Here is a 17,413-nt window from a genome sequence, read left to right on the forward strand (position 1 = left end):
CAAACACTGTGCATAGCTAACGCTAATTTGTACACAGAAACTATAATTTCATTCATTAATTCGTTAAAACCAAACTGTTCATACAACAGAAATGGAGTTGGATAGACCAATTCATGGGCAGCATGCAATTTAAAATGATGCTAAAGCTCCACGATTCAGCCTTGCATTCACAAAAACTCCAAGTCATCATTCTGATCTTCAACAACGATTATGGCATGAGCACGCCTATAAGCTGTAGATCTCATATTTCGGACAAATATCAATATTTTGGAATCTGTTATCCGGGCAACAGATGACTGTTGTTCTCTCAGTGCTGCAAGGAGTCTGGCTTCACAGTAAGCCACCGCTACCGGATTGGAACTGTGAAAACAAAAATTAGTAGACAGAATTTACAGACAATTAATCATCATTAAGCCGCTAATAACCGAGAAGTGATGGAATACCTCCCATGTACGAAACCAGTTGTAACAAATCCGATGGGCCACCTAAATGTTGGCATAGTTGAACATTCTTCAGGATCAAGCAGCTCCCATTTGCCAGATTCTTGCTCTGTGAAGCAGGATTGCACAAAAGATTGAGGGACTTTAAGCTCTTGATCATCCATTTCCTCTGATCTGCATGAAGAAAAATCACTGTGGTTGATATCTATGAAGATGATCATATAAAAGGTTTTTTTTTTCGTTTACTTGAATGTGCATGTTCATATTTGACAAACAAACTCAGGCTGCATTATGAACTCCAAAATTAATTGCTTAGAAATAAAAGCACAATGCATCTCGTGTATATATATGGATCCACCCAAATGCACATCAACTCGTCTTCTCAAACGACAACTAAAGAATGTTTTTGGAACAGATAATTTGGAGAGTATTGGAAAGGATGGAAGGGTGCCAAACTCTTGCTTAGGTGAATATTTTAGAGAGAAGGAAACTTATTCCATCCTTGCCCTCCATCTCATTTACTTTCTTATCCTCCATCGCAAAGGAATTTCTCTCCTATGAAAGGAATTTTAGTCATATATGAAAAATCTTTATCTTACCCTTAAGCAATATCCAGTAATTCCTCTCAGCTTCAGTGATATATTTCAACAAAAACACTTTCTCCTTTCCATCTCTCTCCTCTCTCCCACTCCCCCTCCTCACCTGTCTCCCTTACTAAAAATAGAAATAACTAATATCATCCACAGAGCACGATAACTAAAATCGATATTCAAATCCATATTGCTGCTTTTCCACAAAACCCTTCTAATTACAGTCTAACATCGATGACCTCTAATATTTGTTGCAATTACTTAGTTAATTTCTACTAAAACTAATGTATATTACTAGCTAATAAGAAACAACATGAAATAAGTTTTGTAAATGAGCAAACCTGGATGTCCATTGTGAAAGGTCTCCTGAAAGTGGTGCGCAAATCATTGCTCCTTCTTCAAAAACACCCTCCTTGAATGCATGAAGCAGAACTCGTACAAAGCAGAGTTTTTTGTCAATATGTCTTGAATTGGTACTGCTTTTAACCCAGCCAATCGTACAATTTTTCCCTGTATGAATCTTAGGTAACAGATGCAAATCTTGACTACGAATGTTTTCAAAGTACCAGTTCAAAACTTCGGATGTCCTAGGAACAACATTCGAAAAGCTTCCAGCAACTTGGCACGTAGATGATGAAGCCATATCTTCGGAGTCCAAGCATACAATTGGCTCTTCTGAAACAACTCTGGAAGAGGTCTGGAATTGCTGCTCCTGACAAGCTCTTACTGTGTCCGGTCCTTCTACAAAAGTAGAGGATAAAAATTTACATGGACGGGGTATAAGTCCTTTTAAAGGTCTCAGAGCAGGAAGTAGTTCAGATGCTCTATCAAATGCAGTAGCTATGCAGTTCCAAGGAGGGGGGATTGGCACTTTTATAGCTCTCGCAGCAGGAGGCCGGAGCTCAGATGCTTTATTAATTGCAGCAGCTTCATCCACCATGAAAGACGAGTAAGCTTTGCAATCAGGAAAATCAAACGGAAAAGATGGTAAGCCACTCTGCAAGATGTTTTATAATGCTTAGTTGGAAAATAATATAAGATAAAAAATGTAAAAATGTAAAAAAATACTATAAAAAACTTGGGAAATGAAAATTCAAAAACTGAGCTCATATATGGAAAGAAATAGAAGATAACCAAGGTTCCCTAATTCACCATCCAAATTATTATACCAAATAATAACTTACAAATAAACTTAATATGTTGACTTTTGACTAGTTTCTTCAAGATAGTCAAGCTGATCATCAATCTTGAATATGATTTGTCTACAAATGATACATCAATTACTAATAGCTGAAGTGTATCATTTGTAGACAATATTGTGCTGATCGATGGGATGGCAATGGGATTAAATTCAAGATTTTATTGTGTACAATACTTTACAAACTAAAGGTTTTAAGGTAAGCAAGAAAATAATCAAAATAGGAAATGTAATTTGAGTAATAACAAAAGAATTGATTAAATAATTAAGAAGGCTGGATATGAAATCCTTGTAAGAGTAATATTTGTAGATATTTTATTTTAGTTTAAAAGAAAGGGATATTGATGAAAATAATCCATAGGATAAAGAAAAATAGTTCGGCCTAGATAGCTGGGACAGAAGAAAGGGATATTTGTTTTTTGAATAACTAATGATATAACTTGTGTAGAGCTAATGGATTGATGTAGTTCATCGTAGATAGTTGGACAAACACGGTTTGAATATGATTTGTTAGTTCATCAATTACTAAAGTAAAGAAATAAGCACTTAGAGATTACTCTTGATGTACACCTATATATACATAGGAAATAATTTGTCATTTTCAGTAGCTCTGAGACTATTAACAACATTCTTGTACATATATTTATTGCATTTATATTACTAGATATTCCTTTCTTCTCCAATAATTGTCAACTGAGCGTATCTTGTGTGTTCTTTTTTTTCAAGTCAATAAAAATCATATGCAAATCTTTTTCTCTATATTTTTTTCATTAGTTGTCTTGTAAATAAAAAGAATCTATGGTTGACCTTCTAGACATAGGGCCTAATTGCTTCACAGAAATTTTTATTTCACCTCTTTTCTTCTCAGTAACTCTTTCCACATAATGCATGGTATGACTCATCAACTTGATCCTTCTATAATTAGAAAGATTATATATCATCTTTACTTTTATAAACTGCACTATAAAATTATCAATCTCAAAGTCAATAAACGAAATATACTTCATTTACAATAATCGTTATCCATAATCAACAATAACCATCCATGAATTAAAATTAATTACACAGTGGCAATTTACTTACATTACAGGCAATCCACCGTCTTTCTCTCAAACCAATCGCATGAAACCCATGTGAGACCAAGGGTACCCAGAAAGCCTTGACCCAGCAAAGTGGTAGAATAATAGACCACCTGAGAGTAAAAATTTTAGTTGCAGGATCAATACATAGAGTTTAAGCCAAATAATTTCACAGCTCCGTCAAGATGACAAGGTATTTAAAAAACAATCAATAGCAAAAGATGTGAAAACTAAACAAATGGCATGCATTTATGAAACCATAAAACTAGCAGCCCCTGAACAGGCAAATGCGGTGAAGAAAATACTATCTTGTCCCACAATGTTGACATCCCTATGAACAGAACACTCAATACTAATCATAAACAGCAGTTTGATATACAAGAAAACAAACAACAAAATAGAATCTCACCCCATATGGAGACTCCCATGCTTGTTATGTTTAAGAAGCAAAAGAGGGCAGTATCGGTGTGGATCATCTTTTACTTCAAGTGCTTCTCCTCTACCAGACGGCTCAAGGAAGAAGTTATACAAGCGTTTATCATGTCTCTCTTTGCAAAGAATGCTTTCAGGAATAGGTGGGAATAAGTTATCAGCAAAATCCCACAGACTTTTGGAACCAGAATGAAACTTTTCATTGATATCAGGGTAATCTTTTTGCAAAAAATCATTGTCAAGGCTGGGGATATGTTCACTAACTTGAACCACATTTCCACTAGATGGCAAATCCCGTGGATCATGAGTGGTTAAAGATACAACTGCACGAGATGGAAGGTTTTCCAAATGATCAAGGAAAACCAATTTCTGATCGTTTGAGTTGATACAAGGAGTATTACACGATTGGTTTAACATAGAATTATCTTCAGTTGCACCTGAACTGAAAAGAATAGATAACTATTATTCACTGAAAACTTTTATTTAATTCATGCAGTTTAAACTCTCATTTACTATCACTAAAAACGTACAGGGAGACAGGATGTAAAATCTTCTCTAGCATTTGTGTTGCCTTGGATCCCATAACATCTAACCTTGCAACTTGCCCCTCAATGTTAAAACATCTGACATCTGAACCAAACTCATGCATCTGAACAATCAAAACAAACAAGTGTCGTTAGTTCCACAAACACTACTTAAAATATAAATTCAAATTTTGGAATTTCATTGCAAGTTGATCTATGGTGTTCACAAATATTGATAAGCTCATAATGCTTTTTTAGAAAAGAAAAAAACTGCATAGATAAGGAAACCAAAAAGTATAAGATCCTGCTACACAAACATAACAAAAAGGATATTTAGTTATAGCATATGCATCGACAACAGATGGAAAAACAACTAAGAGGAAAAAAGGGTGCAGCAATGCATCATTTATGGGGGATGAGGAAGAGGAAACCAGAACCAATAAGAAAAAAGGATTAATGTACCTGCTTTTGGCATGCATTATTTAGTACATCAAATCCTTCATCAATTGCAGCAGCGTGTATCCATATCCACAATTTTCTATTTGAAGAAATGCATTCACCTTTATGTGAGCTTCCAGAAATGTTTGAATTACCATGTTGCCCCAGACTATTGTTATCGTTACCAGTTGGTAAGGGGCTCCACATGTAAATTACAGGAGCTATCAATTTGGAAATTGGTGCTCCAAAATGATGAAGCTGAAGGAAAGGCAATATCGTGATTTTGTTTTTCAAGAATGGACCTTTTGATAAATCATCTTGACAAAGTAAACAACCTACCGTAGCATTTCCATAGCAAACTCCCTGAGCTACCCATTTTGATTGCATCTCTAGTGCATTTGCAGGTAAAGTAGGTGATGGGAATAAAACCATCTGTAATATTGCCACTATAGATTCCTAAAGAAACACAGAATAGAAGTCCCAATGAATTTGTGATGAAAATGTTGTACAAACTGAAAATAGAAATAAACAGATGGAAGGATTTAAGTCCCAAAATTCACAAGGGGGAAGAAGATGCCTGCCTCTGCACCCTCTAATTGGATGGGAATGTTATAACTAGAATCATGTACAAGGGCACCATTTTTACACCGCCTTAAGACAGCTCTTGAGCCTCTTCCTCTGCAAGAATCAATAACATCGAATGTCAGAAGATAATAATAATAATTAACTTCAAAGGAGCAATGTCACTGCAAGTTCATCAGACAATATCAATAGCAAGAATGATAAACATGCTTAAACTTGATACGAGATTAGCTCTATGTGGTTTAAATTTGCACAAATTATTAGCTGAAATTCAGACAAAAGTTGCATCAACTTGCTTAAACAAAGGCGTATCTGAAAAAAAACGTATTTCACAAAAATATCACTGAAACTTTCCTAGACAAAGGCATATAACCTACTAAGAACCTATGAATTTTCTCTCTGAACCTGTATCAGGTGTTCTTCTACTGATATATAATTTTTCCCCCTCTCTCCATAAAACGTAAGACTTCAAATGGGCGCAGCAGAAGAATTAATTCACACGTTGGAAATTTCCATCTGATATATTTGAAAACAAATGAGTTACAATGAAAAATCTAGCATCCTGACCTGCCATGAAGTCCCAGCGGAAGGTAAAATCCCCAACGCTTGACCATTGTGAATCGCTTGGCATGCCAGAGGTGCGTTCTCAGCCTCTTTGTTCCGTCCCCCGAGGTGCCAAACCCAGAAATCGGGTTATCTAGAAACTCCATTCTCCGACGAGTTTTCCGGGATACCTTCTTGGTTTTTTGATCCTTCTCCCCGTCCTCACCATGGATTCCATTGTCTCCCTGTATCTTTCTTCTCTTCGAGCGACGGCGGTGGTTGTCGGTAGTCCGATGCCCGGTGGTTCTTCTCCTCTTGTCGCGGCGGATGCGGAAGTCACCGTTCAACCTTGTGGATATGATGTTGTGGAGCGAAACGAGCTCGGCTGCTCGGGATTCAGTGAAACTGTGCACGTTTAGGGTTCGGGGAAGAGTAGGAGCAGAGGAAATCGACAAGGAATTGGCGTTCTTGCTATCCATAGTCATCGGAGAAATCAGGATTGCCCTTCGAATTGCCAAGTTGCCCTGGTTTCTCCAATGCGTCCCTTTGGTAGCCAAGCAGTGTTCGTGCTACTCGCAAGTAGAGGTGTCCTGGATGGTGGCCACGACCTCGAAGGAGTTCCACCCTATTAAATACGGCGAAGGAACTCGAACAAAGCACCGGCGTCCTGCTCCCCTCCGGTCGCCGACGGCCTGCTCTCTTCTGGTCGCCGACGTAGGAAGCAGAGGCGAAGTAGCAGAGTAGGGTTTATTAGTCGGGTTTAGGAGACTAACCTACCCAGCGAAACATATGCGCCGCTATTTAAAGAGAAACTTTTCACATGCACCCATAAAATTTACTGATTTATATGTTGATCCTTCCGATTCATAAAATTAGATTTAAATTTTCCTAAAAGTATAGTTTTAATAAATATATAAATAATATTTTTATAAATATATTATGCAATTTTTTTAATCATAGAAGAGAAGATATGTTCCATTTTGTTGTTTATTCTTTGCATTGCATTTTCTTGGCTAAATTTAAATATTAATATTAAATTAATTAAAATTTTATATATAAACAATGTGCTTACAAATAGATTTAATCCGAGTATTATCTCCTTGGCCAACTAAATAAATACATAAACTATTTTCTCTGTCAATTTATTAGCCATAAATATATTTTACTACTAATTTAACTACGATATAAATCTATTTTTTTATATCTCTATATAAAAGATGATTGGCTTTTTGTTTAATAGTTAATACTACACGTTCTTCATGGGAAACCTCAGCAATCCCTTTCGGTGGGAATTAAACGTTCATTAATAGGACTTTAGCACTATCATAAGCTGTTCTAATAATTTATGATATTTTAATGTATGTAATTTAATAGATATCAGCGGGGATAGCTCAGTTGGGAGAGCGTCAGACTGAAGATCTGAAGGTCGCGTGTTCGATCCACGCTCACCGCATTTGATATTTTTGTTACACATTGCGAGTTCAAAACTTTCCTTGTTTAAATAGATCATGCTATTGTTAACTAGTTTCTTAATTTAAAATAATTTTTATAAAATTTAAATTAATCAATTTAAAATGTAATAGCTACAATAATAAAATATCTGATAAAATCCCTTTTTTATTATTATTTTTAAATATATTTTTTTATTAATTTAAAATAATTTTTATGAAATTTAAATAAATTTTGATTAAATTAATAAAAAAGTATTTTAATATAATAATATTTAGAATTTAAAATTTAATAGCTACGATAACTGCAACAATATTATAAATAAATAATATTTAAAAAAATATCTGATAAAATTTCTTTTTCATTATTATTTTTAAAGATGTTTTTTTAATAATTTATATAATTTAAGATGTCTTTCGATTTTTATTCTCAAAGGCTCGAATGACAATTCTGAAAAAACTAATATATAGCCTTAAAAAACTAAACAACCGAATCCCGGACCTCATATGAGAACACCACAAATTTGATGAATAACTCAATATAAAACACATTAAAAATCATAAAAAATATTGTATGAAAGGTAACGACGATAAATACATCGGAGAAATAAAAAGAGAGATCAATAATAGTCTTAAAGGAAAATGATAGAGAAATGAAACACTCTTGTAAGAAGATAAAATAATATTGTTTTGATAGGATAACGATGTGGGTATGAGTTTGGAGTTTATTGTCTCTGAGACATAACTGAGTTGATTACGATAAAGTAAAGTTATAGAAGTTGGTAAGAGTTCGAATTTTGACGAAACTGAGATAATGTCCTTCTCCATCGTAATCTACTTCTGTGAAGCCGATTGGGTGAATTTCATCTTTTATAAAAATGAGGTTGATTGATTTTTATCAGTTTTTTTTATTTTTATGACATGATTAAATTAATTATTATGAAATAAATATATTATACGGATAAGTATTGAATGTCGTCGAAATTGAAATAATACACATCCGCCGAATCCAGGAGTTAATTGATTTTTTATTTTTTTTAAAAAAATTTTAAAAATATTTTATGGCTGAGTTTGAGCGCAACGATGCTGCCAAAATTTAGGAGGCGTCTTTTAAAAATAAATAAAAAAATTATATAAAAAAGAACATCCTCATATTTTTTGCTAAATATTTTGATGATTAAATAGATAAAAAGTTTTTTTTGATAAATGGAAAAAAGTCAACAAAAAATAGATAAATCTATCTACGCATGAAGAGATAAAACCGAAAGCAGACCGCAGACGGAAAGCTAGTGTTAAATTTCCTCTTCCTCTGTTCTGTGGGATGACAAGCTTCCGCCGATGGCGGCGCCGGAATCAGTAGCAGCCCCATCCTTCCCCTTCTTCCCCCTCTTCCTTTCCTCCCTCTCGTTTCTCATCGTACTCTTCCTTTGGGCCAAGAGGCGCAGTAGTTCACGGACCAGATGCGGAGAAAAGAACCACCTTGGCCTGCGTTGCGACCTCCCGGCGTGGGACTCTCCGCCGCCACCTCAACGTCTTGACGAAGGCAGGGATGAAGAGGCGTCCTCGGGCTCTGAGGAGAAGGGCCGGAGGAAAAGGTCGAGGAAGAAGAGAGTAGAGTCTCGCGGAGGGTCGGACGGCGCCGATGAGGAGAGGAACGCCGCGTCGGTGGACACACATAGGATAGGAGAGCTGGGATTCGGGAAGATCGAGTGCATATACCCCTTCTCCTCGTTCGCCAGCTGTACGCAGAGGAAGATCAAGATGCAGTACGATGAGATCGTGAAGTCGAATAAAGAGAAGACCTTGACAATGGCTCAGGTTATTTTCCTTCTTCCTTAAAACCTTTTACCTTTTTAATACGCTATTTGAGGGAAGTTTGGGTCAGTGTTTTGGTCGAGTTCGTAAATCAATGTTCGAATTGGAGAAATGAAATCAAAGATGTGTTTTTTATGACTCGATGATTTCTACAACAAAAGGAAAACTTGAAATGTAGGGTTTGTCGCGCCATGAAGGTTTATCCCACTGATGATGTTAGCTTGTAGGGGCGTGCTCGTTTACTTTCTTTTCTGCGTAATCTAGGAATTTTTCTTTGCTTCCCGATTGCTTTGATTGCTGCTGTTTATCTTCTGTCTCTTGATTGGAACAAGGAACAGAAGAGGCTGTAGGGATTATAAAAGGCTGCTAAGAACTTGGAAATTTGGAGTCTGAAATATTTGCTAAATAAGGTCATTATCATGCCCCAACTCTAGTACATAACAGAATGCTGGAAAGCTCAATAGATAGCAATACGTAAGGCAATAGACAAACAAGTATCAGATAAAATATTCATTTCATAAACCAAACTTACTGCAACTTTACATACAGGTTTCTATACAAGTCAAGCAAAAAGTTTTAGTAGATAATTAAGGAACACTCTTTTTCAAAACCCTTTTAGCCCAGTGGCATTTGAAGCATGGATGTCTTTACCTGAAAATAAATTATTACTGCATATAATTAGTACACACCAAATAACAGTTAAAATGACATGTGTATAATACTATATACACAGTTGAATTAGCATTTTAAACATTTGCAAATATCTAAAATAGGAAGTGATCACATCATGTATGTGGACTTAATTTTATAAAGAAAACAAATTGAAAAATGAGTTGTGAAACAACTTGCATATTATCTTAAGTTTAGGCTACAATCACAATTACCCTGGTGGTACAGTTTCAAACTTGCTCTAGTGACTCAGGTCCAGAAAGAGCATATAGCTTGAATAGAACTAGTTTCATATAACAAAACCATATTAACATGTCCAATCTATAATCCTCATTGGTAGGCTAGACCATAGCATTCACTTTAATACTGGTTAATTAGTCACATATATATTTGAACTTAAGTTTCAATATCACAATTATGCCAACAATAAAAAATTGCAGAGTTATTCAAGTTGTCCTGCAAAATAAATACAAGAACTAACTTTTTTAAAAAAAAATACAATGATATAGGGAAAACATTATTGTCAACCTACTAACCCATGATTCCAAGGTTAGCGAGGAGATTCACTTTAGGATAAGCAAGATAAATTCTATACCCCTTCTCTTGAAAATTCAAAGAATAACCTGTATTGTTCTAAAGCCTTAGTTTCTTCTTCAAAATTCAAAATCCTAACCTTTTCCCTCTTTTATTTATTCTCTTCTTCTTTTTTCTTTTTCTTTTTCTTTCCTCTTTCTTCATTCTGTTACCTTCTAAACAGCAGCAACCAATAACCGTTTCTAATGAGCAACAACCAGCAACTAATGCAATAAGAGGAAGAACTTGTTTCTCTTTATATATTTAAAGGAAGAGAGGTTGTTTGGTTGCTGGTCTTCATTGAAAGCTACACTTGGTTTTTATTGAAGGTTGCAGCTGGCCTTTAAAGGCCAGTTGTCTCCTCTCTTTTTTTTGTAGGTTGTTAATGGAAAACTATGGGCTGGTCTTTAAAATCTGTGGAATGATCTCATAGGAAAACTGTGAACAAATGATGACTCCGTGGTATTTTTGCATATGGAATAGTTCTTCTCTGTAAAATTTTCTCTTTTTTGTCCATAATGCAAGATACTTTCCTTCATATGTTGTGTCATTTGTAATTCTACAGCATCTCAATTACATGATTTGGATCATAGATATATTTCCTTAACATGGAAAACATCATGAATGCCTGCTAAGGGGGCAATGCCAACTTGTAAGCTACCCTACAAATTTCTCCAAAATTTCAATTGGACCAATGAAATGGGGGACTGGCCTTGTGTTTTCTTCCAAATCTCTTAATTCCTGTAGTTGGTGATACTTTTAAAAATACATGGTTCCCTACTTGGAATTTGAATTCTCACCTTTTTATACCAGCATAACTCTTTTGTCTACATTAAGTAATATGGTGATGATCTCTTACTAACTTAAATTTTCAATTGATTCTGGGATCATATCAGGGCCTTCTAATTTCCTTGACTGATTCTGGGTTCATTTGAACGTATCATCCGTTCAAGGATGAAAAGCAGTACTAGAAGTAAGAATGGTCCCTAAAGCTTTGTGCTAACTTCTTAAAAAAAAGTGCAATAACTTTGCAATCTCAATTGGATGTAATAGAGATTGGCATTGCATGATATTTAACAACTTGACCTATAGAGCTGCTAATCTTTGTGTAGCCTTTCTAATTTGCACAGGAATAAAATGTGCTGATTTAGTCTGTAAATTACTCTTTTTTTTTGTGCTTGTGTTATTCTACCTAAGGAGACAAAAATTCCACACATTCTAAAGATGAATTTTGATTTACAAGTTTATGGTATAAAGCGATGGATTACAGCAGGTGGTGTTCGAGTAACCTTTCGATCTTATCCGTGGTATTAGAGGCACTTGTGAGCCCAATAAATGGTATTAAAGCTAAAAAGTTATCAAATCAGTGATATCAGAGGCAATTATGAGCCCAAAAAATGGATGAAACAATTATTATTGGAGACACATAATTATTTGAATTGAAGGAATTTCAGTGAACATCAAAGGATTTCATGTTTAAAGGATTGATTGGAAATCTAGTTTTCTTTCCCTCATGACAATAGAGGATATTAATTTTTTTTATGCAACAAGTTCTATGGGGTAATCTACTCTGCAACAAGAAGGCAAAGACATTAGATGTTAGAGAATAATTAGAAGATGATGGAGGCAAAAACAGTTACTACTATGCCTTGTAGATAATGCCATTCATATGGTCTGTAGTGAGAATATAACATTGTGTATTATGTAAAACTTAGGGGTGAGTTACATGAAGGACAGTGTCATCGATCAATTTCCTCTCATGAAGTGGTTGTGTAGAAAATGACAGATTTATGTAACAATAAACACAAGGCTTTGTGAAAGTTAGAGGATAGATCTCAGATGATAACACAAATATTCATAAAAACTCCACTGCCTAATTTGTTGAATTCTTCTGTAGAGTTCTTTTAGTTGGCAACATAGACAATGTTATTCTACTAGAGCTAATTAATGAAGCTATTGCATATGTTTCTTAAAGATTATTTAAATTTGAATGAGAGTGCATCAGTGCACTAAGAACAGAAGCCGTAATTAACTGTCAGAGAGGCAAAAATCATAGTAGCACAAATCTAGAGCTGGAGCTAGATTTCCAGAATAGTTGTAACAACATAAATGATCTTTTCTTTTACATATTTAATTCAATATATAATGAGTTGGAAGGATTAAAAAGTCCAAAAATTTTAAAGGTCAAGGGCCAGGCAAGTAGCTCCATGGTGTGCAAGGGCCAACCAATGACGCCGGATGCAGGCTACTTCAAGTAGCGGTGTCGGGACATGCACAATTGTGGTGACGGCACAAGGGAGCAACTCTGGAGCATGCGAGCATTGATGTCATGCACTTTGGCGTGTGCAAGGGGAGAGGTTACTAATAGTGACAGCTTGTCCTTGGTCCCAAATGGTGGTGGCAGTGCATTGCAATAGGGACATGAGAGAGAGTTCGAGAAAGATTGAGGGAGAGAGAGACCCACCAACAACGGTAGCTTGGGTTGGGGCGGTGATGTGTGCGCACAATGGAAGGAGTGAGTGAGTGGCGGTGTCACATGTAGAGGAAGAGAGGAGAATGATGGGGATAAGAGGGGAAAAAATACATGGAGAGAGAGGGAGGAAATATAAATAAGTCCTAATCCCTGAAAAGCTCTACTAAAAGTCCACTAACCACAGAAACTATTTCAAGTATAAACTTGGTTCAATCGTAAATTGGCCAAAATGAGTCCAAATCGAGCCCATTTCAAGCACATAATCACTACTTGATGAACCGATTTCAACTCAATCCACAAAACCTAAAATGTCAATTTGATTCAACATAATCTGCTGTCTATAAATTTGAAAAAATAATTTAAAATGTGATAAAATTTAGGATCTAACAATTTGTGTAAAACTAACAATTGTATGTACCAGTTTTATGAGCAATGCTATCTTTAGTTAAAAGGGTACTGCTGTGTTTCCTTGTTAATGTTTAGATTTTCTGCATAGTTTGCTTTTAGTGGGAAATAGGAATGATTTGTGTTTCTTGAATTTTAATTTAGAAATTGTAATTGTTAAGTTTATGTGCTTAGATAAAATTTGCTATTCTTCAAAATACAGGCTTGCATGACCAAACCTTGTGATACAACATAATTTGGAAAAACTATTGTGAGGCAATAAAATTCTCAATTATGAAGGTTATTGACAAAATATATAGTTTCTAATGTGGGAGTCATGTTTTAAGAAGGTCAAAATCCTTAGAAGTGTTGGAATCATGATTGTAATTGAGACAAAATCCTAAGTTGGTGTTGGAGTCATGCTTATAATTTCTTAGTTATTAAGTTTAGTTTCTCCTAAGTTTCTTGGCTCCAAATTTGCTTAGCCCTTAATTATATTGAGCTGACTAAGAAAACTCCCCTTTGTATCACACTTTTTGAATAATGAATAATGGTCAAAAGTTTTAGTTTGTGGCATGATTGCCAACCTCTCCTTAGTGTTTTGCAAATTTAATTTTCTTGTATTCCCTATTTCTATCTAGCAGTCTTGATTGTTGGTATGTTACATTTATTGTTCTTCTCTGGAAATTTTTCAAAAACCAACATTTATCTTTAGGTTACTAATCAACATCCTGAAGCCTTTAGAGCGTAACTCAAAGCTTACATATTGCAGGTAGGGCAGTTTATCAACTGCCTGGTTGACGCAAGAACTGAATTGCAGCGCAAGTATGTATTCGCTCGACAGGGATTTAAATAGCTCTCTGTTCTCCTTTATCAGTGTCCAATCGCATGCATTCTTCTGTGCCTTTTCAGGTCCGAGATCATTCAGAGGAGTTTTAAGATAAAAAAGGCCTTGTTGTGCAAAGCTAACAGATCTTCTATTGATCGTCTTTGCCAACAGGTGCGAACAACTATTGCTCAATCTCAGCTACTCACTGTCTTGCCTATTGACTAAAAGATGAGATTTTGTTTGGATGCAGATATGCAAACTGGAGATGGAGCACAAGAGATTAGAGGAAGATGCAATCGTCTATAATCTACTTCAGGAGCAGCTTAAGCTCTCGCCGGCATATAAAATGGTATAAAATACTAGGGCAATTTCAGCAATAGTGTAACTGTAATCTGCATAAGGATTACACAACTGTAATCTCCATCCATTATGTTGTTCCAGTTGCTTGAGGCTAGCGAAAACACGGAGGATAAAGTCGATTCTGACCATGAAACAGAACCTCCTGATATCTCATTTGAGGAGCTGTTAGCTCAGGAAAAGAAGGATATGTTTTGGTTAGTACCTAATACATCCTTGCAAATTCTGGATATTTGCTGGCTACATATTCATCTACTCAAGCATTTTGCAGGCAAAAAAATCGAAAGCTGCGATAAATGTGGAAGATAGAAAACTAAATACGTTTCTGATGAACATATGATGCCCGGAGCTGAGTCTATATATTGACAACAGCTGAGACTTAATCTTTTGGGTGGTTGACTTGTATGCCGCCTCTCATTGTGATCTTTTAACTTGTTTTGCAAATCACTCACTGGATGTAGAGCTTTTGAACTCGATCAAGTATAGAAAAGATACTACTGATAGCCTTCCACTGTGTTTGTTGATATCGTTGCTTGCTAATACTCTCTTGTTACCTGTTGCATTGGAAGTTTAGTTGGTTAAACAGTAGAAAAGATACTCTCTTGTTACCTGTTGCTTGGACCTTCATCGTCTTCACTGTTGCCACTCCTGTGGAGATTAACAGAGCTAAATAAAATGTTCAGAAAACACTATGATATAATGTAGAATTAGAAACAATCGAGTCTATAGTTGTTCATGTAATCAGATCCATCCAAATGTCTCCTGCCTGAGCAGCAAGCAGCACCACCGCAGCTATCCAGAAGCAGCAGGACACCAGTGGCAAACCAGGCTCTTCAAGCCTCTTCCTTCTCCTCCTCAACCTCCCGACGACCGAGCCCCACCGGCGAGGGGGGAGAAGAAGTCGTGCAGACAATTGAAGACCTGGTTTGCGTCTAATGCCCCTGCATGGATTGCAACACTGATGCGACTTGGTGTTCAGGCTGGAACTTAACTGCGATTGCTACAGAACATGTTCTCCTCGTACTGCTGCTGTTTTATAGAGAACAGGGACGTGCCCCAGGGGAGGCGCAGGGGAGCCAGCCCGCGTCGCCGCCGCGTCGAGAGCGCGGCCGCGTCGCGGAGTACGCGGACGCCGAAGGATTCAAAGACTTGAGGAAGACGAAGTCATCCGACAATACGGTTGACTTTGGCTTGTGTATTGGTTTCTTCGGTTGGTAGAGTGGGCATGTGGACTGTGGAATATATGACTTGATATTGCGCTGACTTAGTCTCATCATTGTGGTTGACATCAGATTTTAGTTCGTAAGCAATTATATATTTTTTTAATCTATTTTTTACTATTCTATTTATTATGGGTTGGTATGATTGAATCTAGAAGGTTAAGATTTGATTCGATATAATGACACATTAGAAAGAAGATATGATTTCAGAGTTGACTGACTTGGTCAAGTGCCTCGACTCAGCAACCATGACTCAGTATTCCGTTCAACTCGAGTTGACGAGCTTGACTCAGGGAGCAGCTTAGGTCGGAGTCCCATATCGAACTTGGCATTCGACTCAGTTTGGGTCTTACACCTGACCTTTCTTAAAGCTTCACTTCATTTCAACAACCGACTCCTGAGCTCCAAGCCACGCCACTGAGTCTCCTCCCGGTTGCATCAAGTCCTCACCCTCAAGGCCCGTCTCAACCGACCTCGGCTCGGGCTCTCTCTGCTTCGCCTCCTCAGTGTCATACGACTCACTCAACCAACTTCGTTCTGATCAGCCCCTGATCAGGCTGCCGCCAAAAAGACACATGCAATCATATGATATATCAGACAGCTTATAACCAGCTCATCACCCCATTAATACAGCATGTCGTATTGGTATGGATGATACGACTTTTCACTATGGTGGCAGTGATGAGATATTCTCCTTACCTAGATGGGACAGCTCTTTTGACAAAATCTCCACTCGAAGATATTCTCCTTAATTGAGATAAGATATTTCGCTACTATTCTCTTTCATATGTCTACATATTTTCCCCTCCTCACACGAACACAGGTACACACACTAATAGACTTAAACATGCTCATTCTCTTTGCAGTCCCTTCTCCTTCTCCGGTTAAGAAATTGACTTGAGCATCGAAGCGGTTGAGTCAGGGCATCTTGATCTCCGTTCTTATCTCTTTTTTCTCATGCTGCGTAGATTTTAGTGGCGCCTTAAAATCCCCTAGCCTCATCCTTCACTGCTCGTGAGTACTATCTTGACCGTCAACTTCCAAACTAGGTGGTCACGACTCAGTCCGATTGCGATCTCAAGAGTCATACTATTCATTTTAAAGATGATCGAACCATTCTCATGAAAATTTTTGGAGTGATATTTTTATTTTATTGATTTATGACGTTTGACTATAATAAAAGATAATTTTTATTTTTTAAGTTTATTATTCATATTAATTAGCCAATTATTATTTGTATGGAAGTCAACGAAGCTGACGCCTTCGTGCTCAACTTGAGTGACTGCCAGCTGTCAATTCTCGAAGAAAGAGCACAGCCGTCGTCTTCCTGGTCGCCGGCGACAACCCAATACATGAGCAACCCATTGAACCCGCCGACGACAACGACCCCAACCATCATCCGCACAACCACCGCCAGCGGCATCATCCCTGCTACTCGCCACGCGAAAGGCCCAAACGACAGCCTTCAGCCGCCGCATGGCTTCCGGTGCGATGTCTGGTCCCATTTTCTCGAGCCTCTTGAGGCGAACACGAAGAGGGCCAAACTCCGGCGTGCCGTGGCGCGCGCGGTAGGCAAGGTCGGTGGCGTTGACAGTGACGAGGAGGAGGCCGGCGGCGGGGAGCAAGCGGGCATTTTTTTTTCCATAAAAATTCACTTTTTTTTTTGTTTTCATGTTTTCCAATCATTTAGCTCCTTTAGGCCGAATTATGGCCCAGCCCAAGACTTCTTCCCCTTTGTCTCTTTCTTGGATCCCCAGTCTCCGGACATGGCGATTGTTTTGTGACGTTTCTAGCAAACCCTAGCATGCCCAACCAGGCC

At 37.1% G+C, this 17,413-nt stretch overlaps 2 protein-coding genes and 1 non-coding gene across 3 annotated transcripts; 2 read left to right on the top strand and 1 right to left on the bottom strand.

Annotated features, from left to right (window-relative positions):
• Positions 1-26: 26 nt before the first annotated feature.
• Positions 27-6,566, bottom strand: LOC141814970 (ribonucleases P/MRP protein subunit POP1). Its single transcript, XM_074702931.1, has 10 exons — positions 5,851-6,566; positions 5,283-5,379; positions 5,041-5,157; positions 4,726-4,959; positions 4,270-4,388; positions 3,717-4,181; positions 3,312-3,420; positions 1,372-2,027; positions 444-614; positions 27-360 (listed from the first exon to the last, which is right to left on the bottom strand). The coding sequence occupies exons 1-10, from the start codon at positions 6,309-6,311 to the stop codon at positions 168-170; spliced, it is 2,622 nt and encodes an 873-aa protein (XP_074559032.1). The 5' UTR covers positions 6,312-6,566; the 3' UTR covers positions 27-167.
• Positions 6,567-7,206: 640 nt separating this feature from the next.
• On the top strand, positions 7,207-7,279 carry TRNAF-GAA (transfer RNA phenylalanine (anticodon GAA)). The gene has a single exon. It is a non-coding gene; the product is annotated as a tRNA-Phe (tRNA).
• Positions 7,280-8,552: 1,273 nt separating this feature from the next.
• On the top strand, positions 8,553-14,936 carry LOC141814830 (uncharacterized). Its single transcript, XM_074702779.1, has 6 exons — positions 8,553-9,092; positions 13,961-14,013; positions 14,101-14,188; positions 14,268-14,366; positions 14,459-14,571; positions 14,646-14,936. The coding sequence occupies exons 1-6, from the start codon at positions 8,613-8,615 to the stop codon at positions 14,668-14,670; spliced, it is 858 nt and encodes a 285-aa protein (XP_074558880.1). The 5' UTR covers positions 8,553-8,612; the 3' UTR covers positions 14,671-14,936.
• Positions 14,937-17,413: the final 2,477 nt, after the last annotated feature.

This window comes from Curcuma longa, chromosome 21, assembly GCF_044706935.1.
Source record: "Curcuma longa cultivar G26 ecotype Majalengka, Jawa Barat chromosome 21, ITB_CL_G26_1.1, whole genome shotgun sequence".
Classification (NCBI taxonomy): Eukaryota; Viridiplantae; Streptophyta; class Magnoliopsida; order Zingiberales; family Zingiberaceae; genus Curcuma; species Curcuma longa.

Excerpts from the sequence above, each read along its gene's own strand:
- LOC141814970 (XM_074702931.1), bottom strand. The coding sequence starts at position 6,311 with ATGACTATGGATAGCAAGAACGCCAATTCCTTGTCGATTTCCTCTGCT. Across the intron at positions 4,389-4,725 it reads ATAATGCATGCCAAAAGCAG|ATGCATGAGTTTGGTTCAGA; the intron begins GTACATTAATCC and ends TTGATTGTTCAG. Across the intron at positions 361-443 it reads ACTGGTTTCGTACATGGGAG|TTCCAATCCGGTAGCGGTGG; the intron begins GTATTCCATCAC and ends TTGTTTTCACAG.
- LOC141814830 (XM_074702779.1), top strand. The coding sequence starts at position 8,613 with ATGGCGGCGCCGGAATCAGTAGCAGCCCCATCCTTCCCCTTCTTCCCC. Across the intron at positions 14,189-14,267 it reads TTGATCGTCTTTGCCAACAG|ATATGCAAACTGGAGATGGA; the intron begins GTGCGAACAACT and ends GTTTGGATGCAG. Across the intron at positions 14,572-14,645 it reads GAAAAGAAGGATATGTTTTG|GCAAAAAAATCGAAAGCTGC; the intron begins GTTAGTACCTAA and ends AGCATTTTGCAG.